General features: G+C 55.9%; 1 protein-coding gene and 1 long non-coding RNA gene across 7 annotated transcripts; one reads left to right on the top strand and one right to left on the bottom strand.

The window, feature by feature from the left end:
• Positions 1–176: 176 nt before the first annotated feature.
• On the bottom strand, positions 177–14,538 carry SLC4A3 (solute carrier family 4 member 3). Of its 6 annotated transcripts, XM_005202858.5 has the most exons (23): positions 14,194–14,538; positions 13,893–14,036; positions 13,391–13,553; positions 12,531–12,805; positions 12,292–12,407; positions 11,694–11,893; positions 9,941–10,089; positions 9,603–9,783; positions 9,059–9,194; positions 8,593–8,776; positions 8,108–8,207; positions 7,460–7,644; positions 6,644–6,869; positions 6,241–6,459; positions 5,573–5,721; positions 5,209–5,403; positions 4,530–4,748; positions 3,870–3,959; positions 3,193–3,359; positions 2,482–2,735; positions 1,970–2,139; positions 1,642–1,815; positions 177–512 (listed from the first exon to the last, which is right to left on the bottom strand). In XM_005202858.5, the coding sequence occupies exons 2-23, from the start codon at positions 13,941–13,943 to the stop codon at positions 435–437; spliced, it is 3,681 nt and encodes a 1,226-aa protein (XP_005202915.1). In that variant the 5' UTR covers positions 13,944–14,036; positions 14,194–14,538; the 3' UTR covers positions 177–434.
• On the top strand, positions 13,949–16,581 carry LOC132343297 (uncharacterized). The gene is made up of 2 exons (XR_009492042.1): positions 13,949–13,996; positions 16,157–16,581. It is a non-coding gene; the product is annotated as an uncharacterized lncRNA (long non-coding RNA).
• The last annotated feature ends 9,162 nt before the right edge of the window (positions 16,582–25,743 follow it).

The raw sequence follows: 25,743 nt of genomic DNA, 5'->3' as shown, positions 1-25,743 counted from the left end.
TGGGGGTGGGTGATAAGGCCCATCTCTGACCTTCTATGGTCTCCATTCTCTCCATTTCCCCCAAGAATTCTGTCCTTGCCTCAAAACTCTCCCTGATTTTGATGACCCTGAAAACAGAATTCTTCCAATTCCAGATGGTAAGCATGACCCGAGAAACCAGAGAGGGAACAAGAAAGTGAAGCAGACACAAGACAAGGAGTGTGGTTATAATGAGCTCAAAGCCTGTGCCGGTCTGGTCTGTGAAAGGACCTGGGTGAGACGAGGTCAGCGCCAAGGGTAGAGTCAGGGGGTCCTTCTGGTCGAGGCAACGGTAGTGGTTCCAGGCACGTCTCTGGGTCATGAGCAGCCAGCTGGCCCTGGGGTTGGGCTCTGACTGGGGCCCAGGTGTTGATCACTAAGGTGTCAGGGTCTCCCAGCGGCGCCGTGGTGGAGGATCACACGGGCATATGAAGTTCGTTGTACTCGTCCTGGCCATCTTCATCAAAGTTTGGTTCAGCATCTTCAGAGTCCAGCTGTAGAAGGGAGTAGAAAGTTGGGAAAGGCAGGGGAAGTGGGCTTGCCGCCTCCCATTCATCAGCTCCTCCTCTGGATGGCAGCCCTCACTGCCCCAGACCTTTAGGGACCATGGCCCCAGGCTGAAGCACCTCCCTCTGGCCAAAAGCTTCAGGTCACCCTCTAGTGACGCCTCCTAATGATGATGATAGGAGCCACCACACTGAAAAACTTTCTTGGTGCTCCGAGCTCCTGGGGTGCCTTTGTACACCATGTGTGAATGGACAGTTTTCAAAAAGATGTCCCTTCCTCTAGCTCAGAGGATCCCAGCCTGGGCCAGTTTCACAGAAGACAGGTTTTCCACAGAAAGGATGGGGGTGGTGGGTAGAGATGGTTTCGGGGTGATTCAAGCACATTGCATGTATTGTGCACAGTATTTCTATTATTATTATTACATCAGCTCCACGTCAGATCATCAGGCATTAGATCCTGGGGAGTGAGGCCTCCTGCTCCAGCTGACCGAAGCAGGGCTCAGGATGCATTTCAACGCCACCCACCCCACCCGTCCCTTAGCTGTGTGTTTTGTTCACAACTGTCTCCAACAGCCTCTGCTTCCTTCACACCAAACCACCCTTCTCATTGCTTTACCTGGACTCGTGTTTAATCATCACAATTTCATACGGGAGAATCAATTAGTAGCCCCATTGTGCTGTGCTTAGTCACTCAGTCGTGTCCAACTTTTTCCAACTCCATGGACTATAGCCTGCCAGGCTTCTCTGTCCATGGGGATTCTCAGGCAAGAATACGGGAATGGGTTGCCATGCCCTCCTCCAGGGGATCTTCCCAGCCCAGGGATCGAACCCAGGTCTCCCGCATTGCAGGTGGATTTTTAACCAACTGAGCCACCTGGGAAGCCCAAGAATACTGGAGTGGGTAGCCTATCCCTTCTCCAGGGGACCTTCCCAACCCAGGAATCCAACAGGGGTCTCCTGCATTGCAGGCAGATTCTTTACCAGCTGAGCTACCAGAAACCCAGGAGCCCCACTGAGATTTCAGAAGATCAGTCACACAACAGAAGAGACTGGGAGCCAGGCCTCCCTGAATCCAGGACCCAGGCCCCCTAAGACAGACCCAAGCACCATCCCTTACCGCCTGCAGCTCCCTGTCCTGGAAGAGCCGGGGCAGAAGGCAACGCCTCAGAGGCACTGTGAGCAGCAGCACGAAGGGAAAGGCGAGTGAGGCCGCCGTGGACTTGACCACCCAGAGCAGTGCGATGCAGCCCAGCTGAATGCACGTAAAGAGGTGCATCCGCCAGGTCTTCACCTGGGGAACAGGTGTCGGGTCTCACCACATCCTTAGGGACTCAGCTCCGCAGGTCCCAACTTATCCTCCAGTCATCAAGTCCATCTCCAGTGCTGGGGTCCCTCGGAGTCCCCCCATCACCCCATCTCCCCATCTCCATGCTTCCCAGCCCTACCTTGGTCACGTAGGGCTGTTCAGGATGGTGTTTTGCCGGCATGAGGATGAGCAATAGACGCTGGGACAGCTGGATACCAGACAGCGATGTGACCCCCATGTACAGGAAAATCCCAAAGAGCACGGCCAGTGGGATCCGACGTAGCACAGCCCCCATGACGATGGACAGGCCTGGAGGAGGAGATAGACACCTCCATGATGATGGACAAGCCTGGAGGAGGAGACAGACACCCACAGGACCCCTCCAACAGCGCCTTCAGAGACAGATGAGCCTGTGCAGTCACTGAGATCTAGAGAAGATGGAGCCGGACAGAGAACCAAGGACAGAGAACCAAGGCAAAAAGCACGTGGAGTGTCAAGGAACAGGTATGGGGTCAGAGCCAGGGCTATTTATGATGCGTTTGGAAACTCAGAAGAGATCTGGGTCAAGTCGGGGATGGAGAAAGGATTTCAGGTTCCAGAAGGCAAGTCTGTGGGGTGGGGACCGGAGCTTTACAAGGTGGGAGCTCTCACCTACAAGGCTGGCGATGAGCACTCCAGTGACCCGCTGCTCCCGCACTTCCTGGATCTGGGGCTTGTCGCCGGGCGCAATGGCAGTGCGCATAACAGTCAGCGCATTCACGTGGGTCACGGAGCGGACGGTGGCAGCTGTGAGCCAGGGCAACCCAAACAAGCCACAGAGCCCACCCAGGGAGCCGATCAGAAGCAGGTCCAGGTGGAAGCCAGAGCCTTTGAGCAGCCTCCGTGCCTTCTGGCTAACGATGAGCCTGGGGGAGAGCAGGGGTGAGGGGTGGGTGGGCACACCCAGCAGGGACCAGAAGTGGGCGGAGGACATGCAGAGCAGAGGCTGTCCGCCAGGACCTGCCAGCTTTCTCTTCCAAGCTCTCAAACTGAAGTTCTCACATTTAAGCAAGTTTGAGGCAAATTCCCAATACTGTGGATACTCAAATACCACAAAAGCCAGATGCCAACTCTCACCACGTCATTGTGGTTTAACCAAAATGAGACACATGTGAGGATCACAGACTGAGAGAGCATGCTGCTGCCAGGGTGTTCTGAGGACTGTCAAGTGCCACCCTGCAAGCGGTGGTGGCGACAGATACCCTCTCAGAGCACCACGGGGACACCGTGCCCAGGTCCAGGGACCGTCCCCCAGGGGCTGCCAGTCCCCCAACCCCACTCCTCTCCCACCTCCTCCGCCCGGGGCCCGCCCAGTCCCCTCACGCGGTGATCTGTGTCTCCATGAAGATCAGGATGAGGACCAGGAGCGCGGGCACGGCGGCCGCCACCATCATCCAGGGCGGGAACGGACGCGCACTGCCCAGGGGCGGGATGAACCACGTGCGCTTGCTGGGGGAGGTCACCGAGAGCCCCGTGGGCACCGTCAGCTTCTGCACGGCCAGAAGGAAGATCGGGTTCAGGGACGCCAGTGACTCCACATAGCAGCTGTTCCTGCCCGGCTCTGTGTCCCCAGCACCAGGGCTCCAGGGAATTGGGGTGTGAACAGCTTTGGGGAAAATTAGTTCTGTAATCCTCCAAAGTCATTGTCCCTCCAAGGGTCTGGCAGTGAATGAGGAAATGATCCACCTTCTCCCTGAGCCCCAGAGGAGCTGTCAGGAGACCTGCTCTGGGGGCATCTGTCTTTCTGCCCCCAGTCCCACACCGGCTCTCCCAAGAGTCTTGACTAGGGTCACACACAGCCCCAGACCCCCTGCTGTCCTCTGCAGCTGCTTCTGAAACCCCCCACCCACCCCTGTGCGGCACCAGCATGTAGCAGCTCCACTAGGGAAGCTGGGTTCCAGCCCTGACTGGCTGCTGGGGCAGTGGGGACCTGTTATAGCCACCCTCTCAAGGCCTTGGGGATGAGAACCAGCTGCCAGACGGTGTCGGGGCTCACTCACCTGTGTGTAGGTGTCTGTGATGGAGTAATCCACCAGGACCATCACCAGAATGGAGATGGGGATGCCGAAGTCCCCGATGATGCGGCGAGCCTTGAGAAGGACCAGTCAGGGGAAGGGAGTCCGAGGGGGATGAGGGGAGAGTCAGGAGACTGACATGGGGGTTTATTACCCAGACCCTTCTTGAGCCTGCAGTAGTAGCAGCATTATTCACTCCGTCATGTCTCTTTGCGACCCCGTGGATTATAGCCCAGCAGGCTCCTCTGTCCGTGGGATTCTCCAGGCAAGAATACTGGAGTGGGTTGCCATTCCCTTCTCCAGGGGATCCTCCCAACCCAGGGATAGAACTCGGATCTCCTGAACTGCGGGAGGATTCTTTACCAGCTGAGCTACCAGGGAAACCTGAGCAGGAGCCAGAAGTCTCCTGACCTGTCCCTTTAAACCCCACAGGTGCCCACCCAACCCAGGAGGGCATTAGTCTCCTGGTCACACTTCTCTGAGGACTTCAGACAGGGGCAGGGGGCTACACGGACTTGGCTGCGTTCTCCCATGACCAGGAGAAGGGAGGAGCCTCTCCTCTCCAGAGCGGAGCCCGATGGTGCCAGCAGGAATGGAGGGACGCCCACGGGGACTCTACAGGCCCTACTCCTGCCAACCACGCACCTTGCCGCCCAGGAAGCGGCTGTTTCTGAACTTTCGCAGGAAGAAGGCAATGAGGAAGGTCCCCAGCATGAGGATGAGGGACAGCAGAGCCGTGTTAGGCTGGTTCCTGGGGCCCGGCGGCCCCTCGGTGGGGGGCAGGGCACTTGCATTCAGGTCCAGCTCCGCCTCCAGGGCTCCCTCAGGGGGGTAGAATGGCAGCAGTGGGTGCTCCGTGAACACCTGGGTGGATTACAAGGTTGCCCCAGTGCTCACCTGGGCAGGTGAGCCTGACTTCACAGCATCAGTACACACCTGTGAGGGCAAGGGCGAGGGCGGGCCCCTCCCCGGGCCCCTCCCTCCCACCCCTGACCAGGCAATGTAACACAGGACATCCAGCTCCATCTCACACACATCCATGCCGCTCCCCTACACACAATGACCCAAGGACCCCCAGCCCAGAAGCACTGACAGGGTGCTTTCTTCCCCTTTCTTCCCATACCGGTGCAGGCGAATCCCAGACTTTAAACCTCTGGCTTTGACTCCTGCATTTCAGCTCAGATCTGGCTGAGAGCATCCTCACCGCCCCGGGCCCACAGCCCCCTTCCTCCTTGTCCCCTCCCCCTCCAGTGCTCCACACCCTACCCAGGGCGCTGCCCAGCCCCCACGTAAACCCACCCCCAAGACCTCTGGGGGCTGCCACCTTGTAGAGCTTGTGGAAGGTCTCATAGATGAAAATGAGCGAGATGAGGAAGGCGAAGATCTCCTGGGTGAAAGGTGAGATGTAGCGGACCAGGAAGCTGCCTTCCGCGGCCACTAGGGCAAGGACGAAGACCACCAGCCAGAGGCCAACCCACACACGGCCCGTGAGATACTCTAAGTCCTGGGCCCGGCAGAACTAGAGATCAGCAGAGAGAGGCACTTACCCGGGCTGTCAGGGCCCCACGGGACAGGCGGGACAGGTGAACCCCGAGGGAGTGGAGGGAGCCACCCCGGAGGCCCATCACCTGGGCCAGGGGTGCGAGGTAGAGCAGGTGGCCCCTGGGGAGGGACTGGGTGACAGTCACCTTGAAGAAGGCTTCTTCGAAGACGAGCAGTGGCCCAGAGAAGCCGACCACGAGCAGCGGCTGGGCCCCCAGCAGAGAAAAGAGGACGCCAAGCACAGCCGTGGACACGATCAGCTCAGACACACCCATCAGCCCCTCCGTCTTCTCCCCTGGAGCGAGTGGAGGTCAGTGGGATGGCTGTTGCCCAGCTCCTTCCACCTGGCCCCCCTTTCTCAACTAGCTTCCCCTAACCTGTGCTGTGTTGTGCTGAGTCGCTCAGTCGTGACCGACTCTTTGCGACCCCATGGACTGTAGCCCGCAAGGCTCCTCTGTCCATAGGGATTTTTCCAGGCGAGAATATTGGAGTGGGCTGCCATGCCCTCCTCCAGGGGAATCTTCCCAACCCAGGGATCAAACCCAGGTCTCCCCCATTGCAGGCAGATTCTCTACCATCTGAGCCACCAGGGAAGCCCTCCCCTAACCTGGGGACCCAGGAAATACAGAGCAGTGCCCCCCAGAGTGGTAGACAGGGCTACCAGCAGCACCGTCAGCACCAGCCCCCCAGGGTGGTGACCGGATGCCCCACTCCCTCTCACATTACAGGCATCCTAGAAGTGACCATGGGACCCCCTGGCCCAGGAATGCTGCAGGTGACACTGAGTCCCCTCACCTCTCCTCCTGCCCCTCACCTAGCAGCCCCCCGAAGGTGATGGCGGGGCTGAGGGCAGCGAAGTAGATGAAAAGCACGGCGGCCACGCACTGGGAGTGCAGGGCGTCCCGCAGGTCGCTGGGGTAGTGCGGGTACCGGCGCTTCACGTCCCGGACAAGCCCCCCAAACACCGAGCCAGTCCGCAGCAGGGGGTCATCATCAGGGGTGGCCTCAGAGCCCCCCAGTTCCATTGACAGTTCTGGGGGAACACAGGGGCTGCTGGAACCTTGTGCTGGGAGCAGGCCCTGGGCCGCATCCTTCCCAGCCCAGGTCCCAGGGCAGAGACATGGGTCAGGGATTGGAAGCCAGAGTGCGGGACTCAGGAGTCAGATGGGGCCAGGGAGACATGGGTGCAGGGGGCCCCGGGCCCCATAGGGTCAGACCTTTCCCGGGGGCCACGTAGCCGCCCTGGGTGGTCAGCTCGGGTTTCGTCTGCTCACGCTCCCGGCGCTTTCTGAGAAGCTCGCGCTGGAAGGCAGCCACGGAGCGCAGCAGGTCTCGGCCCTCCACCTCGGATGGGGGGATCACGATGCTGCCATCCAGGAACTCACTGATGGCGCTCAGGAGGTCCTGCCGGTCGTCTGCCTGATAGGCAGCCTCGTGGAACAGCTGGAGGCAGGAGAGGCAGGGCCTCAGCCCACGGCCCAGGGAGGGGGGCCTTCAGGGAGGAGGTGTTGGGCCATCACAGAGCCAGAGGCAAGAGGGGGATGTTCAGCCACACACACAGGTCCAGGATGCTGGTCAGAGCTCTGACTCAGGTCCTTTCTGGCAGGGAGCCACGGCCCTGAATACCACTCCTCACCCGGAGGAGCATTCTCTATCCTCCTGGGAGAGTCTCCAGACTTTTCCACAATGCAACAGTGATGCCCGGCATGGCCTTACCAATCCAACCTCCATTCTGATTGGAGAGTGCCCACAGCCTGCTGGTCAGTATTTCGAACACCATCCCTGGCTAGAGGGCCCTCCTGTCCAAGCCCTGGAGGATCCTGCCTCCCTTTCAAGTCTCCTGTCACATCCAAAGCTTCAGAGTCTGGGCTTCTCTCCTGCATCCACCTCCCTGTGCCTCAGCCCAAGGCTCCCTTTCTTCCACCACTCCAGAGTACTGCCTCCACCCAGCGGGGGCGTAGCATCCCTGCATCCGTGGGTACCACTGGGGGGCAGTGAAAGGGACAAACAGGGCTCCAGGGAACAAGACCCACCTTGTCAGACATGAGGGTGGCAATGGAGCGCCCAAGCTCATGATAGTCGGTGCTGGTGTGGCTCGGCCCCAGCATCACGAAGAGGAAGCGAACTGGCACAGGGACCTCAAGCACAGACTCCAAGAGTACAGCCTCGTTCAGGCGCACAAAGGCGGCCGCTGGCTGCTCCAAGAAGGGCACACAGCCTGGAAGGAGAGCAAGGCGCAGGGTGCTGGGCAAGGGGGAATGGTCAAGGCAGGCCCTGCAGGGGATATTTGGGGCCATCATGTACTTGTTGAGCAGGTTGCACACTGCATAAAGGAACTCCAATCTAAAGAAGCCCTATCTGTTTATATGCTTGTATATTTATTATAATTTACCAACAGGTGGAAATCAAGGGTATTAAGGAAGAGGTGCCTTTGTCTAATTCTCACAAAGGTGCTATATGGACTGGCAGCAGGCCAAGATAGCAGAAAACTGAACAGGAAGCAGACAGAGGATTAGGGAAGAAAAGGCTGGGGCAAGATGGGCTGAGAGGAAGAGAAGGGGCAGGCTGAGGGCCTGGCTAGAATGGAAGAGACAGCCTGCAGGCCAAAGTCAAGACAAGCAGACTGTGGTGGAGGCATCCACGCCCTATAACCCCTATCCCCAGCGCCCAGCCCTCCTTACCCACGAGCACAACAGTAGCCTCAGCATCTTCAGGGATCTTCTCCAGCAGCTTCAGGCTTTTCCCCCGGTGACCATCTCCCCCGGGCATGTGCAGGGGCTTCTGAGGACGCAGAACTGGAATAGGGCTGGGACCCAGACCGGAGGCCGTGGCAGGCCCTCCCATCCCTCGCTCCAGGCCTGGGCTCTGCCTCCAACCCCTGGATCTGGATCTTGCTTTCTCCCTGCACCACCCCCAACCCAGCCAAGGTGGGGGCTCCTGGTGATGTGCCCCACATCAGGAGGAGACCAGCCCAGGATCTGGACCCCTCCTCCAAGTCCCACCACCACCGCAGCTTTATTTAAGTGGCTCCCCTGGCCCTGCCCCATGATCCCACTTAAACCTCCTGTTTCTCCATGCCTAGCTTGGCACCAAGCATCCAACCATCCTGATCCACTCAATGAAACCCTTGCTGTTTCCCAGCCCAGGTCAGAGCAAAGCAACTGACCTCCTTGGCCTCAGGGTCGTGAGGCCAGAGTGGGGCTGGCTCCCCCAGGTCATCGGCCATGGTGGGCACTGCACCGTCAGGGCCGTGGCTGGGGGTTGGGTGGTGATTTCCTAGGACCGAGTTCACACTGGAGCTGGACGCATTTCGGGGAAAGAAGCCACTGTCCTTGTCATCATTGGGATGGCTGGAGAGAGGGCAGAGGGGGCAGGCAGGTGAGCAGGAGAGGCCCTTGGTGGCCTGAGGTCATGGGGAAATTAGATATGGAGGGTTGGGGCCTCCATTCTCTCTGCCTCAGTGTAAGAAGGAACTTTCTAATGGTTGATACTTTCTAATGGGTTAAGGAATGAGCTCTCTGTCACTTGAGGTATTCAAGCAGACTGGAAAGAGCCATTCGAGAGAGTCTGCACTCCTGGAAGGCAACTGAACCTGAAGGCCATCCCCTCTCCCTGGCGCTCCAGCCTGGCACCTGTGTTTCAGCAGCAGAGTGCGAAGGACACTGGCTCTGTCCTCCGGCCGGATCTGGTCAGACACAATCATAGTCTCTACCACGAGGTGTGCGATGCCTGGCAGAGTGGTCTGCTCCAGGTCGAGAAGGGCAGCCCCTGGGAGAACAGACAGGGAAGGGATCTCATTCCCATTAGATATAGACACACACACCGCCCCCCCCCTCAGTGGCCTTGCTCCCCCAAGGGCAGGCAAGTATGCTGGGTGAGCATAGCATCCCATGTGCCCAGGCAGATACACAGTTCCACATGGGATGGGAAAAGAGAGCACGGGGTGAGGGCACGGCCCCTCCTTGCCCAGAAAGGGGTCATCTGTTGGCTTTCTGCCTGGACAGACACCTACTGTGCACCAGGTATAGAACCAGGTCCCCAGGCACAGCCCCGGCCCTCAGAATACGGCTGTGCGGACCCCACATTCCCGAGGGGCAGCCAGGCCTCGCCTGGCCCCAGGGCATCGTCCCAGGAGCTGGGCAGCCTGGCGCCGGCCGAGCTCTGCAGCGCCCCTACCATGGGCTATGGTCCTCCTGAGTTCCAGCAGGCTTCGGAAGGAGAGCGAGGCCACGTGGGGCTTCCCCCAGCGCTCTGTCTCTTCCTCCACATCCTCCTCAAACTTGATCCAGCGGGCCGTCTCCCGCCAGTGGGGCTCCTGGCTGCGATCCAGCATCAGCTCGTTCAGCTCCACAAACACCTGGGGTGGGGTGCCCAGGGTGAGGGCCTGGGGGGCCGCCAGGTGGGCCTGGCCGTCCTGGGGATGTGGGTGATGGGCCAGGCAGGCAGGGAGGGAGGGAGAAGGTGGGAAGAGAGGCGAGAGGAACCGAAAGGCCCATCCCTGCAGGGTCAGGTACCTCATGGGGCCGCCGGTCCAGCTGCTGCTGCTTCTTCTTTCTGCGCAAGATGGGGGCCAGGCCGCTGGCGCTGCCCCTCCCACTCTGCGTCCGAGACGGCTTCTTGACCAGGTGCCGCCGCATGCCGGGGTTGTCCTCCAGCCGGTGACCTGCGGAGAAGGTGGGCTCTGCCATCCCAGGGCACCAGCTCAGGGCCCCCCAGGGGTCATGGCCAGCTCCCCCTGCTCCACCCAGCCAGTCTACTTGGGGGACGGGGGGTGGGGGGGCGCCACAGTCACCCAGGGGCTATGCCAACAAAACCACATTGTCCGGGGTGGGGGGCCGCATTTCGTACATGAGGAGACTGAGGCTCAGAAAGGGGACAGGACTAGTCCAAAGTCACAGAGGGGACGCTGGCTAAGCCACAGGAAAAAGGCAGACCCCCACCCACCCTGGTCCACAGCCCCTGCCATGACCACTGCCTCTCAATCTGTAGAGCCAGGACCCAACGTAAGTCCCCAGGCTCTGCACCCTCAGCACTTTGCCTGTGCCCCCTGGCACCCACGTCCCCCGCGTGGGTACAGTCAGGCAGAGCTTCCGTCCCTCTCTCCCCACGCACCCCTTCCAGGCCCGGAGCCGGGACAAGGCCAGCAGCCCAGTTACTCACAAGCCAGTTCCCCCGCCATGGGGCTCAGCTGGCCCCTGATGGATTCCCACAGGTCATAGTCCTCAAAGTCCAGCACAAACATCTCTAAGTCCTCTGAGGTCAGCGAGTCTTGAGGGCTGGGGGCTGGAGCCCTCCCAGGGACCTGGCCCTCAGTGTCCCCGGCCCCAGGGCTCGATGCCCCCTTGGGCTCTGTGACCTCCTCCAGTGGGCTCGTCATCCCCTAGATGGCTGAGTCTGCAGCCCCTGCTCCTTCCCAGAGCCCTGGCTCTCCGGAGAGATAGGAGCTTGGACAGCGGTGGTCTTGGTCCGACCAGAGCTGCAAGTGGCCAGGCCTCCCAACCCTGACTCCCCAGCTCCCCAAGCCTGCTCCCCGATGCTCCCAGCCCCCACGCTGGGTCTGTAAACACGCCCTCCCCCTGGCCCCCCCATCCCGCTGCCACCGCTGCTCCTGCTGCTGCTTCTGCTGCCATCGGATTGTTCCTGTCCCTGTCCTCAGGCCCTGGCAACTTTCCATGACGTATTGAGCTCAAAGCCCTCCCTCCAACTCCTCCCCCTACCCCGACACACTGTGGTTCCAAGGGGGAGGAGGGAGGGGTCGGTGATGCCCCTGGCCTGGGCACAGTGCCCCATGGGTGATGACAGGTGGCACAGAAACCAGGGCACTGATAAGATGGAAGGAATGTGCCGAGATCACAGCCAGGCCCAGTTGAGGGTGGTGTGGTGGGAGCAAGGGGGCCCCGACACAAGATGAGTGGCCCAGACTCAGGGGTCTGGTTCGGGGTGAGGGGGTTAACAAGAGTTTGCCCCAAGGAGAGGAGCCTCGGGAGAGGGGGTACAAGGATGTCTCTAAACATCATGTGGGGGTTGCCTCATTCCAGGGGTGACTCAGAGGACACAACCAGGACGGAAGGCTAGGGGTGTCATCAGGGGAAATCTCAGCTCTGGCACCCGAGGCATAGTCTGGTGAGGTAGTGAGCTCCCTGTCACTGGCCACATTCCAGCAGGCAGGGATACTGCAGAGGGGGCTCAGCCCTGGGTAGGGGAGCGCACCAAGCTTCTCCAAGGTCTCTCACAGGCTGGGCACCCCTGGGAGTGTGTGTCACTCACTCTTCATATCGTCCAGGTCCGCAGAGCCCAGCATCTGGGCCTCTGCCTCGTCAGTGGGCACCTGCTGCTCTGGGCTGCCCGGGCCGCCCAGGGCACTGCCTGGGCACAGCCGCTCCCTCAGGTCATAGCTGGCCGACGGGCTCCATGGTCGGCCCTTCTCTCCGGTGATTCGGGAGACGCGGGCCCGGGGACTAGGAGAGCTGAGGAGGCAACACGGCAGCCTTGAACTTGGCAGGGAAGCTCGATGGAGATGGGCCAGGTGAGGGGGTTCCCCTGCCCTCCCCCAGCTTGGGACAGGGCTGGACTGGCCCCCCTGGGGACTAAACACAGGCTTCTCCTGGGCAGAGAAAAAGCTTATCTCCACCTTCCTAAGCCTATCACACAGGTCCCCAGGTCCTCTTTGTCCCATTCTCCTCTCCACCCAGACACCCTCTCTCTCCTGGAAGACTGTCCCTGCCAACCCTCCTGGTCCTTCGTGCAGAGAAGGGGTACGCCCTGCCTGCCTCCTCTGCCCGCTTCTCTCGTCTCCTCCCAGCTTCTTCTCTGGGGTTCAGGAAGGAGCCTGGGACCTGCGCTGGGCTGGGCCAGGGGCCGGTACCTGACAGAGTGCTGGGGGCTCTTGTCCGAGCTCGGGCCCACCGAGGGCAGGGGCTTGGTGAAGGCAGCCCTCCCGGAGAGGCTGGGACTGTCATCCTCGTCACTTCCGATGGAGAACTGTGGATAAACCGTGTGTGCCTTGGGTCCGTGCCCCGACTCAGCCCCAACCCCCAACTGCCAAGCCTCCCCTCCTCTCCGCGCCCCTCCCTGAGCAGCCAGCCCCACTTCAGGGGTCCCTACCTTTGCTTTTGTTGGGGACCCTGGGGGTGGGGGCTCTGCAGGTTCAGCCTCAGATTCCCCCTCTTCTTCCTCTTCCTCCTCCTCCTCGTCCACTCCGGCTCCCCCCTCCTCCTGGATGGGAGGAGTCCCCTCGGAGGGGGGAGCAGAGGTTTTCTCCTTCTTCCTCTTCCTCCTGGTCTGCCGAGCAGAGGTGGGGGGCAGTCGCCGCAGCTTGTGGGGTGGAGGCAGGCGCGCCGAGAGCGGGTGGTGGGTGTGGTGGGATGTGTGTCGGTGAACTGGGGGTGCAGGAGAGCCGGTTGGGGCCCCCACAGCAGAAGGGGGCCCCTCACCACCCTAGGGGCACACACCTTATTATTCTAGCTCAAGGCCACAAAGAAGGGCACCCTGGTCCTTCCTCCAGAGTCAGGCTCCCCCCAACACCTGTATCCACAGCCTGTCATGGGTAAGGCCTGGTAGAGGGGGGATGGAGTGATGGAGAGGGGAAGATGGGGGTATGAGAGGCCAGGATACAGCAAGGAAGGTAAAGGTGGAGTCAGCCGAAACAAAGAGGGGAGGAGAGGTGGCCGAGAGGAAAGGGCAGGGCCAGAGGAAGGACAGAGCCTTGAGGAAGATGAAGGTCACCAAGAGCGGCCTCCGGCCCATCTCCCTACATCTCCCCTGTGTCTGGGGCCCAGATCCCCTGGCAGGCAGACAGGTGATGGGTGAGTGAGGCAGGATGACTTAACACGGCGTGGTGGCCCAGCGCAGCGTCCAGCATAAGATGGCCCTGGGTGACCCAGCCAGTGGTGAGCACGGTGATGGTGGCAAATGAAGGTGATGGTGGTGAGGGCGGCCACACTAGGGGTCCCCGGGCTACCCACACTCAAAGTCCCGCTCGCTGTAGCTGCGGCTGGGCTTCTCGGGGTCCCAGGCCGGGGGCTTGCTGATGAGGTCCCCAAACCTGCTCACAGCCAAGGTCTTGCCCAAGTCATCATCCTCCTCCATGTCTGGACTCAGAGGTGGCTCCTCCAAGGGCACCCGGACCTGCAGACCCAGCAGCCTCTCCTAAGGACCCTCGATCCATGAACTTGACACACCTACCCCAACTCCAAGCCCCAGGTGGAGGTGGGGGAGACCAGCAGACCCCATCTTCTACTCCCTGAGGCCCAGACTGGGGTCAACTTCCCAGGCTCTCAGGGCTTGGGACCAGAGGAGTCAACAGATCAGAAAAATACCAAAAGACCCCCCTCCTTCTCCATATCCCTGCCCAGCTCCATCCCTGGATCGGGAGCGGGGTGGTCACAGAATCGACCAGAGGACACCCCCGCCTCTTCCTGCGGTCCCTCCCCCTCCTCTTCTCCCACCCCCGCGAGCATCAGTCACCTGGGGTAGGGGGGAGGCGCCCCCGGGTGGCGGGATCACTCCGTTGGCCATGTCCGGAGAAGCAGCTTGGGAGGCTCGGACTCACTGAGGGACCCGTGACCCGGGTGAGAAGAAGGGGGCGCTGCGCGAACCTAATGGGGAGCCCTGGGGAAGGAGGGCGGGGTCAGGAGTCTCGCGCCGCCGCCCCCTCACTCTCTCCAGAGCCGGATCCCCCCGGCCTCCCCAGCGCCCATCCAGGCCCCGCCGAACCCCGGACAACCCCCGGGCCGGGCGCGCCGCGCCCCGCCCCGCCCTGCGGTACCTCGGGGCTCCGGAGAGTGCGAGGCCTGGGCCGGCCGCCGCGCCCCATCTCCCTCCCGCGCGGGCTCCGGGGCCTGTCGCCACGCAGGGTCGGACGGCCGGGGGGCGCCCGCGGCCGCGGGGAGTCGGGCGGACGCAGGCGCCGGAGCCCGCAGCCCGCGGCTCCACCTCCTCGCGCTCGGCTCCGCAGCTCCGCCGCCGCTGCTGGGCCGCACAATGGGAGCGGGCGGGCGGTGACTCACCCCGCCCCGGCCAGCTCGGCTCCCACGCACCGGCCCCCGCAGGACCCCACCTTTCCACCAGCCCCTTCTCCCGTGCCCCACTCGTTGCCCCGGGCGGGTGCGCCGCCCTCCACTCCCACAATCCCCAGATTCACGCATCAACCTTGCTTTTAGCCTGCCCTCCCCGCAAGAGTTCTGGAGGCGACCCCTCCGCAGACGCCAGCCCCTCCGACCGTGAGAACTGAGCTCGCAGACCTGGGGGAGCTTGCACCACCTGTCCCTCCGGTCCCGACATAGCCCCAGATGCCTGGCTCCTGCTGCCGGGCACCGCCCAACATTTGACCTTGGCAGTTACCTCCCCTCCCTGGGCCTTGGTTTCTCCATCGTAGCCAGAAGGGCCTGTAATCAGGACGTTCCAAAGTTCTCTCCAGCTCTAAGATTCTCTGGCTCAGTTTCCTCAACCTCCGCCCCCCTCCCCCCCCCCCCAACTCCCTGAAGTAGTCACTTCTCCTTTCCCAAGGGCAAAGTCTCTGGAAGGCGACACTGGATCCCAATTTGACCCTTGGGGTCTGGATGAAATGGCACTTAGCACATTGCCATGTCCCTAACTTCCCCTCGCTGTACAGCTGATGAAGACGCGTCCCTGAATCCTTAGGAGAACTTAGGAGGATGTGGCAGGGAGAACCCAGGATGGAGCTGATGGGCAGGGGAGAGTGGCACTGGCCAGACCCAGGAGAGGGAAACCAACATCGCGGGCGGAGTACAGGGTGCTGGGCGTGATGGGCTCCGGGTGGGAGAAGAGGTTTAACCCTGTGACCTTGGACTTGTAATTTACCCTCTCCCAGCCCTGCCTTCTGGCTCAGATGGTTAAGAATCTACCTGCAATGCAGGTGACCTGGGTTCAATCCCTGGTGGGGAAGATCCCCTGGAGAAGGGAATGACTATCCACTCCAGTATTCTTGCCTGGAGAATCCCATGGACAGAGGAGCCTGGTGGGCTACAGTCCATGGGGTCGCAAAAGAGTGGGACACAACCGAGCAACTGACACACCCACACAGCCCTGCCCTCAGCTGGGTCTCCACTCAACCTGAAGGAAGATTTTCTACATTCAGAGTCGACAGCAGGGAGAGGGGAAGGCAGCTAGAATCAGCTGAGCACTTTGTCCAGTCTGGGCCCTCTCCATCCTCCTCTTGACCTCATCACAGCTGAGAGTCAGGGAGGCTGTGACCCTGCCATGGTCACAGCCGGGAAGCAGGTTGCTGACAGGGCATCTTCAATGTATGTCCCGGCTGCCGCCCGTTACTACTCCCAACCTCTTTCAGCAAAGGAGAGGTGGTCAGCCTTCCAGGCTCATAGGGTGTGGAAAGAGTGAACCAAGATGCCCATGTGAGAGTCAGCTGGGTTTAAGTAGAGTGTGTGAACTATGCCCCGAAACTCAGGGTGTGAGACCCATCTGTTACAGGTTGAATTGTGCACCCTCCCCTGCCCACCACACACACACACACACACACACCACCAATTCATAGGTTGAAATCTTAATCCGCAGTACCTCCAGTTCAGTTCAGTTCAGTCACTCAGTCATGTCTGACTCTTTTCGACCCCATGGACTGCAGCATGCCAGGCCTCCCCGTCCATCACCAACTCCTGGAGTTCACTCAAACTTATGTTCATCGAGTCGGTGATGCCATTCAACGATCTCATCCTCTGTTATCCCCTTCTCCTCCTGTCCCCAATCCCTCCCAGCATCAGAGTCTTTTCCAATGAGTCAACTCTTCGCATGAGGTGGCCAAAGTATTGGAGTTTCAGCCTCAGCATCAGTCCTTCCAATGAACACCCAGGACTGATCTCCTTTAGGATGGACTAGTTGGATCTCCTTGCAGTCCAAGGGACTCTCAAGAGTCTTCTCCAACACCACAGTTCAAAAGCATCAATTCTTCAGCGCTCAGCTTTCTTCACAGTCCAACTCTCACATCCATACATGACTACTGGAAAAACCATAGCCTTGACTAGACGAACCTTTGTTGGCAAAGTAATGTCTCTGCTTTTGAATATGCTATCTAGATTGGTCATAACTTTCCTTCCAAGGAGTAAAAGATGACCTTATTTGGAAATGAAGTTATGCTGGGAGAGGGTGGGCTCCTTTTCTAATATGAAAGTTGTTCCGTTGCTGAGTTGTGTCTGACTCTGTGACCATGTGGCTGCAGCACGTCAGGCTTCCCTGTACTTCACTGTCTCCCAAAGCTTGCTCAAACTCATGTCCATCGAGTCAGTGATGCTATCCAACCGCCTCATCCTACACCATGCTCTTCTCCTCCTGCCTTCAATCTTTCTTTCCCAGCACCAGGTTTTTTTCCAATGGCTCTTGGGATCAGGTGACCAGAGTATTGAATGGTGTCCTTATAAAAAGGGGAAATGTGGACACAAACACACTCAGGAGAATGCCATGTGAAGTTTGGAGTTATGCTCCCACCAGCCCAGGAATGACCAGAAGCCGGGAATAGATCCTTCCCCTGGGCCTTCAGAGGGAACACAGCCCTGCTGGTGTCTTGATCTCAGACTTTCAGCCTCCAGAGCTGTGAGACAACAGATTTCTGTTGTTTAAGCCATTTTGTTCATGGAACTTTGTTAGGGCAGCCCCAGCATGCTAATACGTGACCCAGTCCCTTATCCCTCTGAGCCAGGTAACTCAGTTCCAAGTCTCTACCTTCTGTGCTTTGGTGGAGCCTACCCTTGCTCAGAGGTACATAGGAACCTGGGAGTCCCCCACCTTGGGAACATTTCCCAGGACCCTCTGACACCTGGTTCTCTCGGGGTCTCAGGCTCCATTTTCTAGCCTGTAAAGTCAGATGGCAGTACTTTAATACTGAGACAGCTTAGGGAGGGTTTTGACAACCTGGTCCCTGGATATTGATGCCTTAAGGCATCCCTCTGAGGCTCCATCATCCCAAGGGATTAGCCTGAGCACAGGTCTCATCTTCCTAGGGCCCTCAGACTCCCATCCTCTTCCCAGTTGGGGAGTTCCCCACTCTGCCCCCAGTCAGAAGCTTTGGTCTCCAGCTCTGCAAGCCCCTTCCTCTGTCCCCTAGCCCCTAGGGAGTGAGATGGAGTGAAATCTCCCCTTAGAGGGTCTTTGGACACCCATACTCATCGCTCCTTCTGGGGTGGAGAACAAAATGCCAATGGCCCCAGCTGTTTCAGACCAATTTTTTTTTTAATAAAAAACAATTTTTTTAAGATAATGGGAATTCCTGGTTAGCATAGTGATTAAGATTCTGGGCTTTCATTGCTGTGGCCCAGGTTCAATCCCTAGTCAGGGAAATGAGATCCTATGGGCCCCACGGCGCAGCCAACAATAACAACAACAAAAAAAAACGTAAAGTTAGCAACCATGATCATTTCATCACCCTAAATTTAGGTACAAACCACTTTAATATTCATATTCTCATGCACTCACAACAACCCTCTAAGGTAGAGCATCTTAATCCATTTGACAGGCGAGAAAAGTGAGGCTCAGGAAGCGCGAGTGACTTGCCTAAGGTCAAAGGCTCCTAGCCAGCATGGCCAGGAATTGAACCCGAGGGCTTGTGGCTCCATGTATAATGTTTATCCGCATACACTACAGTGCCCCCTGCCCCCCCACCACCACACCTTGGTGCCTTCCCATAGCTGTTAAAGACCCAGTGGAGACAAATACATTTTTTATATTTATAAATAAATTTATATACAAATAAATATACAGATTTTGCATACAAATTTGTATACAATAATTTTGTATACAAAATATATTTTGTAGAAATATACAAATACACAAATTTATATAGCAAAAATATACAAATAAATAAATAAACCTTCCATGCCTGGAGAACAAACTGAAATATACCACTCACTTCCCAGACGAGTTTTTTAAGGAGACCACATCTTTGCTACCAGAAGCCATAGAGGGGAGGGATCAAGCAGCGCCAGTTCATAGACCAGTCACTGGTAATTGCATGACCTGGAGCAAGTTATTTACCCTCTATGGGCCTCAGATTTCTCATCTGCAAAATGGCAATTAGAACAGGATTGATGGGCTTCCCTGGTGGCTCAGTGGTAAAGAATCTGCCTGTCAGTGCAGGAGAGACAGGTTTGATGCCTGGTACAGGAAGATCCCACAGGCAACAGAGCAACTAAACCCATGCACCACAACTCCTGAGCCTGTGCTCTAGAGCCCAAGAGCCACAACTACGGAGCCCACGTGCTGCAACTACTGAAGCCGGAGCACCACAGAGCCCATGCTCTGCAACAAAGAAGCCACCGCTATGAGAAGCCTGCGCACCGCAGCTAGAGAATAGCCCCATTCACTGCAACTAGAGAAAAGCCTGCACAGCAACGAAGACTCAGCACAGCCAAAAACATTTTTTAAGTTACAAACAACAACAAAAAAAAGAACAGGGTTGTTAAGAGGATGACATGAACTCCTCTGTGTGAAGCTCTTAGACCAGTACCTGACACATAGGGCTTGATAAACGTTAAACTAGCCTCAATACTACTACAAAGCAGAGACACAAAAGCCCTCAGGTAACTTGCAGTTTGAAAAATGATGAAATGTAACACACAGGAAATGAGTGAAAATGGGCTGACATCTCAACGGGCAATGTGTCTTGCAGCCAAACTGAAGCTACCAACCACATCAGCTCAGAGAAGACAAAGATGTTTTGCAAAATCTACCTCCACCAGGTAGGTCCTGACAGTCCTTGGCCAGTGGACCAATCTTCGCATTTATAACCCTAACTTGGCAGGATGAAGAGTTTCTGGAAGACGGTAAAGTGTGGGTTCAGGTAGCTCCACGCTGTCACTGAGACTGGCCTGGAATTCCCTCTTGCCAATAGCATCTCCTCCTTGCTTGCCAGAACAGACCACCCAGTGCTGAATGCTGTTGACTGGCCTCATTATGTATGTGTATGTGAGTCACTCAGTCATGTCTGACTCTTTGGAACCCCATGGACTATAGCCCGCCAGGCTCCTCTGTCCATGGAATTCTCCAGGCAAGAATATTGAAGTGGGTAACCATTCCCTTCAGGGGATCTTCCCAACCCAGGGATCGAAACCAGGTCTCCTGCATTGGAGGCAGATTCTTTACCGTCTCAGCCACCAGGGAAACCCAAGCCTCATGGTGAACAAGACCTTTTTTTTTTCACTAGAGAAGCAACATGGCTTTGATAAAAAGCCCAGACTCTGGAGTTAAGAGATGCTATATATAAATGCCAGTTCAATGCTTGGCACAGAATAGGTGCTCAATAAATGTCATTCTTCTTATTTACTATTGTTGTTACTCTGCAGTGGTTTATCTTGTAGTAGTCCATATGTCCCTCAGAAAACCTGATCCAGCTTTGGGCTCTCACCCTACAGAGTCCACCTTTCAGCTCCAGAGGTGCGGAGTCATTTGCGCTGGGGTGCCATTTTGACATGAGTCTAGGTCCTTTCGCTCTCCTTCCCCAGACAACTAGCCTGCTTTAGATTTCATTATTTGGGGGAAATGGGTGAGACAGAAAGCCAGTGAGCCTTTCTGCCTTTTGTTCATTCAGAGCCAAAGTCTTGGGAAACCTAGGAAAGTTTGAAGAGGAAGAAAAAGAAAAGGTTGGCAAGACCCGAAGTGTCTTGGCCAGGAGCTGGGGGCGAGGAGGGAGGTAGAGGAGCTACTCTTTGCCTTCCCCCATCAGCAAAGAAGGAGGTTCCCCCACACCCCAAGGTGGGGGGCCAGGAGGAGGCGGTCAGTGAGTCCTGCCAACCCCACGGGATGGGGACTTGAAATAAAAGTTTGTGTTGAAAATGTTGTAATGTTTCCTGCACCCCAAGTGTGTAAACTGAGACCCACACACTCACGCTATGCTCTACACCAGGTGTTGGGTACACATCAGTGAAGAAAACCTGACGTGGCCGCTGCCCTTAGGCACCTTACAAACAATAAGCAAGCAAATGCATAAATTTATTAATTATCAAATGGGGCAAGCGCCATGGGGGGAAAGGCGCATTTAGGGAACATTCAGGTAGCGAAGTTAAAAACGTGTTCTGTGAAGAGGAGACAGTTATGCAAAGACCTGAACGGTGAGAATCAGTCATGCAATGAGGGGTGGGGTGGGGAAGCAGGGGAAGCACTCACAGCAGAAGGAAGAGCTCTGGAAAAGCCCCGTGGTGGGAAAGAACAGCATCAGTGTGGGGATTTGGGTGCTGAGGATCTGAATGGTGGTGGGATGTGGCAGCCCAGGAACCTGGTGCCACAAGGAGACAAGTTTAAAAGGACTGGAGGGTGGGTATCCTGGAAGGTATATGAGGGTATACGGCTTCATGGAAGGAGAAAGATCATGAGTTTGGGATCCAGCATCCCCTTGGTGAGAATCACCTTTCTTAACCTGAGTCTCAGCTTCCTCCCTTGGAAACTAGAGATCACACTTTTCCTTCAGGCAAGTGCAACGATGTCAATGAAATGATTTGAACAAAGTGCTGGTCTAGAGCTTAGTTACTTCAGTCTTGTCCAACTCTTTACGACGCCATGGACTCCCCTGTCCATTTGACTTCCCAGGCAAGAATACTGGAGTAGGTTGCTGCCGGGGACCAGCCCCGGCTGAACCAGGGTATTCGAAGGAGAGACGGCGTAGGCGAAGATCAGGAAACAATTGCTTAATTAAATGTTAATTAAGGATATAAAGAGTAATAGAATGAGGATAGCTCAGTAGGAAAATTCAGTGAAGAAAAGAGGCTGAAATAAGGATAGCTCAGTGAGGAAATTCAGTGGAGAAAAGAGGCTGAATAATTCAGCCAGAAGGTAAGAGAAAGAACGACATGGTGAGACCAAGTTTCGGTGAACAAGGCCCGCACTTTATTTTTCAAAGTAGTTTTTATACCTTAAGTTATGCACAGAGGATAATGGGGGAAGGGGTAGAGTCTTGCAGCAAACCAGGCTTTCTTCCTGCAAACTTATCATATGCAAAAGCTTAGGTGATTTGCATCATCTTCTGGCCCGGAGGCCTGTTAACATTTTAAGACCTTTTCTTCAGAAAACTTATTTTTCTCTAAAGGTGATTGGTCAGGAGCCACCCTCCAAAAGCATTAGATAAAGTTGCATTCGTACAGCGCAAAGGTGTGGTGGGCTACAAAAAGAATTAACTCAAGGGTCCCAGGTTACAAACATTAAAGCTACTATTTACACCAATTATATTAACCAATACACTGCCAGGGACACAGCAGGTAAGGGATATGGAAACTTAGCAGCAAACATTGGCCCAACAAGTGAAAATCCCTTTACCAATACAATTTCTAATCAATCTTTTAACTACTCAAAAGAATCTGTGTTTAGACAGTTTAGAACATCTCCTGCCTCTCACAGTTGGGAGGCTCTGAACAATCACATGTGGCCGGAAAAACCTATTCAGGCAGGCTAGAGGATTTCCAAAGGAGTTTGTAGGTTAAACACTGTCACACCCAGGAATTATTAACTGGAGCTGTAAGCTAACTTTTTTCAGAGAGGTAGTGGGGGACAGCCCCCCGTAAAGTCAGAGGTGTAGGTGAAAGCACAAAGCAGAAAGTAGGCAGACTCTGGTTTTGGGGGTATATGCTCGAGAATTTCCAGGGGGACTCCTGAAGCTCGATCCCGCCTTTGCGTATGCCGAGCCTCCTTCCTCATGACCTTTGTCATGGGCGGAGTTCCTCACGCTGGCTACCGGCAGTGATAGAATTTCCAGTTGAGCTATTCCAGATCCTGAAAAGTGCTGCACTCAATATGCAATATGCACTCAATATGCAATATGCCGGCTCCCGGCAGGTTGCCATTTCCTTCTCCAAGTAGAACAAAGTAGATGGCCATTACGATGACATTCTCCTTTTATAATCTTTCCCATCCTCATGACCCAGCTCCAAGGCGCCCTTCCCCAGTCCCTTCCTGGGAGGTAAACCCCTTGAGAGCCAGAGCCTCATATCCCACCCTCTTCTCACAGAGAGCCTAGCACACTTCTAAGAGTTCAATAATGTCATGGCATTGAAGGCTAGTGCCCAAGTAACTATAGTAACTAATAAACTGAAGAATGTTTCTGTGGAGGGCATAGAAGTCACTAGTTTCAAGATGATCAAATGACCAAGTATGGGCCAAGAGAAACATGTCATGGCCTACTCATGTCTCGGGCAGTGTCTGAGGCTCCCTTTGAAGCACCCTGGAGAATAGCCACTCATAAACACCCAGGCAGAAGATGCAGTCTTTCCTCTCTGCTTACAAAGGGCTTTTCTAGGCAACAAAGCATGTTGTATTAACTAACAGGCAGGCTTTTTTAAAACCAGCATCTATTTACTGCCTCATGGTCCACTTAGCGCTTCCATGTCTATCACCACACTCGACAATGTTGTGACCTGGGTAAGTTATTGATTAGTCTTATCCCCTCACTTTAGATGAAGGAGCCACAGAGCAGTAAGGGCAAGTTGCCTTACTATGGTTAAATAGTGTGATAAGACATAATCCTGGATCTTTCGGATCTAAATCCCCTGTGCCTTTTCATGTATGACCGTCACACATGCTGACTCGAGTAGGTGAGTGCAAAATACTGCACGCACCCAGAGATGGGCAAAGTAACCACACAGAACAGCAGCTGAGGTTCCAGCCACAGCTAACCAATCTGGACAGGGTCTTCTTAGAAGCCACTGCAGCATCTTGGCAAAGGAGGACACCACCCTTCACTCCACGTGATGTGACCCGTCAGCAAAGACAATACCTCTCCCATTAAGAGGGAGAGGTTTTCAAGTTGACCTGCTCCCCTTCTTCCTAAGTCTTCACAATCAAAGTTTACATCACTCAGTTTGGCCACTGATCCCCATCCCAGAACCTCATAAAAATGTTTAATATAATTTTTGAATCATAATACATTGAGTTTTAAAATATTTTTCAATAAAAAAGTTTAAAAAAACACCCAATACCACCCCTCTCCTCCATCTACCTTGTCCCATCTTCACCCACCTTTTATTTAATAAAATATTTAATGTGTGTGTGTGCTAAGTCGCTTCAGTTGTACCCAACTGTGTGACTCCATGGACTGAAGCCTGCCAGGCTCCTCTGTCCATGGGATTCTCCAGGCAAGAATGCTGGAGTGAACTACTGTGCCCTCCTCCAGGGGATCTTCCTGACCCAGGGACCGAACCTGCGACTCTTACATCTAACCTGCCTTGGCAGGCGGGTTCTTGACCACTAGCACCACCTGGGAAGCCCCCAAATGCTTTTATTCCCTCCATAATCTAATACAAATAGAAGCAAATGTGAATGTCTATTTCACTCTCTCTCACCTTGTTTCTACAGAAAATGTGACATAGTGTTGTTATGTACAATTTCAGGGAGCAAATCCTTTCTCTCCACCACCTCAGGCCTGCTCTGCCGGCAAGCCCAAGGCCAAACAGGCAATCGATAAGCACTCGTTGGAAGGGAAAGGCCAGGCTGAATGGCCAAACCTATCCCTGGGGTCAGTTCAGGGTATAGAAGGCAAGTCCTGCTGACTAACACCTATGCATGTGTGCCAGGTGGCAAAGCTGTGGTCCGTCAGAGGAGGAGTAATGTCCCGGCGCCTCCTCCAGGTGGGGTGCAGGGCTAAAGGTCAGATACTCCCAGGAGTGTGATGGCCTCGGGGGACAACACCAGCACCTCTGTCCTCTGGCTCACCAAACAGCATCCCCAGGACAAAGAGTGCAGAGGACTTGTTAAATTGTTACAGAAAACAAAAACAAGCCCAGAGATTTTAAGCAGGAGGAAATGGATGAAGCTTTTCTTTCAGGTCCCCCAGGCTCACACCGCTTTCCAGGTCACTCTGAGATGACTGGAGATTATTCTACCCCATCCGGACCATGACCCAATGGGGCTTCTGGGAATGTGCTTGTCCACGGACCCGGCCTCCCTGAAAGGCAACTCTGGGCCGGCAGCTGGAGAAGGCCTTCGGCAGGACCAGCACGGACTCCTGTTTGCAGATGGTGCCAAATCACTAATGGGGAAGGGGGTGTGCTCACTGCCAAGAAAGTGGACTAGTATTTTTGGGAAGTTTTAATTTGCATCAATTAAAAATTCAGGCCAGCTCTGAGCAAAACAGAAGTAGGTGAACTTATTTCCTGAACCTCTGCACTGTCTTCCCTGGGCCCCCTCCAGCCTCTGCAGGCCTGTCAGTGAGGGATCCTCCACTGGCCAGCATTTCCCAACAGGCCAGTTCTCAGATTCACACGATTTTACCCCCACTCTCCTGCCAGTACACACTAGGGCCCTGCAGGGAAGGGAAGACAGAAACCATCTGGCTCCAAGAAACAGGAAAAACCTGTCTCTGGAGCCTCAGCACCAGCCTTCAGGTCTGGGTCACGTCTATACACTGAAGGCTCTTTCTTGAGCTTATCAGCTCTGTATCTTTTGACCAAAGGAATATGAGAAACGCCTGGGAAGATGAGATGCTTTAAGCAATGCACGGAACGTAGTAAGCGCTCACTAAGCTATGGCATCTTGTTACAGGTGAGGATTGTTTAGGGGTGTTCCTCTGTAAATTTCCAAACCTTAAGTCCTGGCCCCACCACGCCCACCCTGCCGTCCTGGCCCAGAGAGCAGCTGTTTCATGGGGGTCATTCATGAGTACTGGAGAACCTCTCTTGAGGTATGCTCTAATGGGCTCTGCGGTAGAACCTGTGTTCTTTTAACCCCTGCTGAGTGAACGGACGAATGAACGCATCCCATCAGTGGATTTATGAATGAGTATGTAATGCACTTGCTTCAGGAGACAGACGATGCTGACCCACACAGAGGTCAGGAAAGGCAGAGCTGCCAAGAGTGACCCTAACTACCCTAAATGCCTTCTCCCCGCTGGGGCCCAGCACTTCTTCTCCCTCCTCAAAATCCAAGGATCTGGAGACAGGACTTTCAGCCATTCATGAGGAGGGCTTGAGGCTGAGTGACGGTAGTTCCATTCTCCCAGGACCCAGAGTTTGCAGAGGGCTGGCTGGGTCAAGGATGGGTCCAGACCCCAGAAGAATTTGTCTGCTCCCTGCCCCCCAAGCCTTAGGAGCACCTGGGGGTGCTTTTTCCTCTATAACTCAACTTAATCTTTGTAATGAGTCCCCACTTCTAACCAATAGAAAAGTTAGCCTAACATTCCAGTGAACTCAGTCCAGTGATTTAAACACAATCGGTTCGACTTAAACTTGCTCGCTTCCCCACATGGGGGCCAGGCCTATCCCGTTCTGCAGTGGCCCCTGCACACTCTCCAGCACCCTCTCAGCTGGCCTCTGGGCCCCACTACGGGCCCACAGGATCTTCTGGGCCAGCTTCCTCCTCCAGTCAAGGAACACCT

Source organism: Bos taurus, chromosome 2 (genome assembly GCF_002263795.3).
Source record: "Bos taurus isolate L1 Dominette 01449 registration number 42190680 breed Hereford chromosome 2, ARS-UCD2.0, whole genome shotgun sequence".
Lineage (NCBI taxonomy): Eukaryota > Metazoa > Chordata > Mammalia > Artiodactyla > Bovidae > Bos > Bos taurus.
This window is presented reverse-complemented; position numbering and strand designations above follow the sequence as displayed.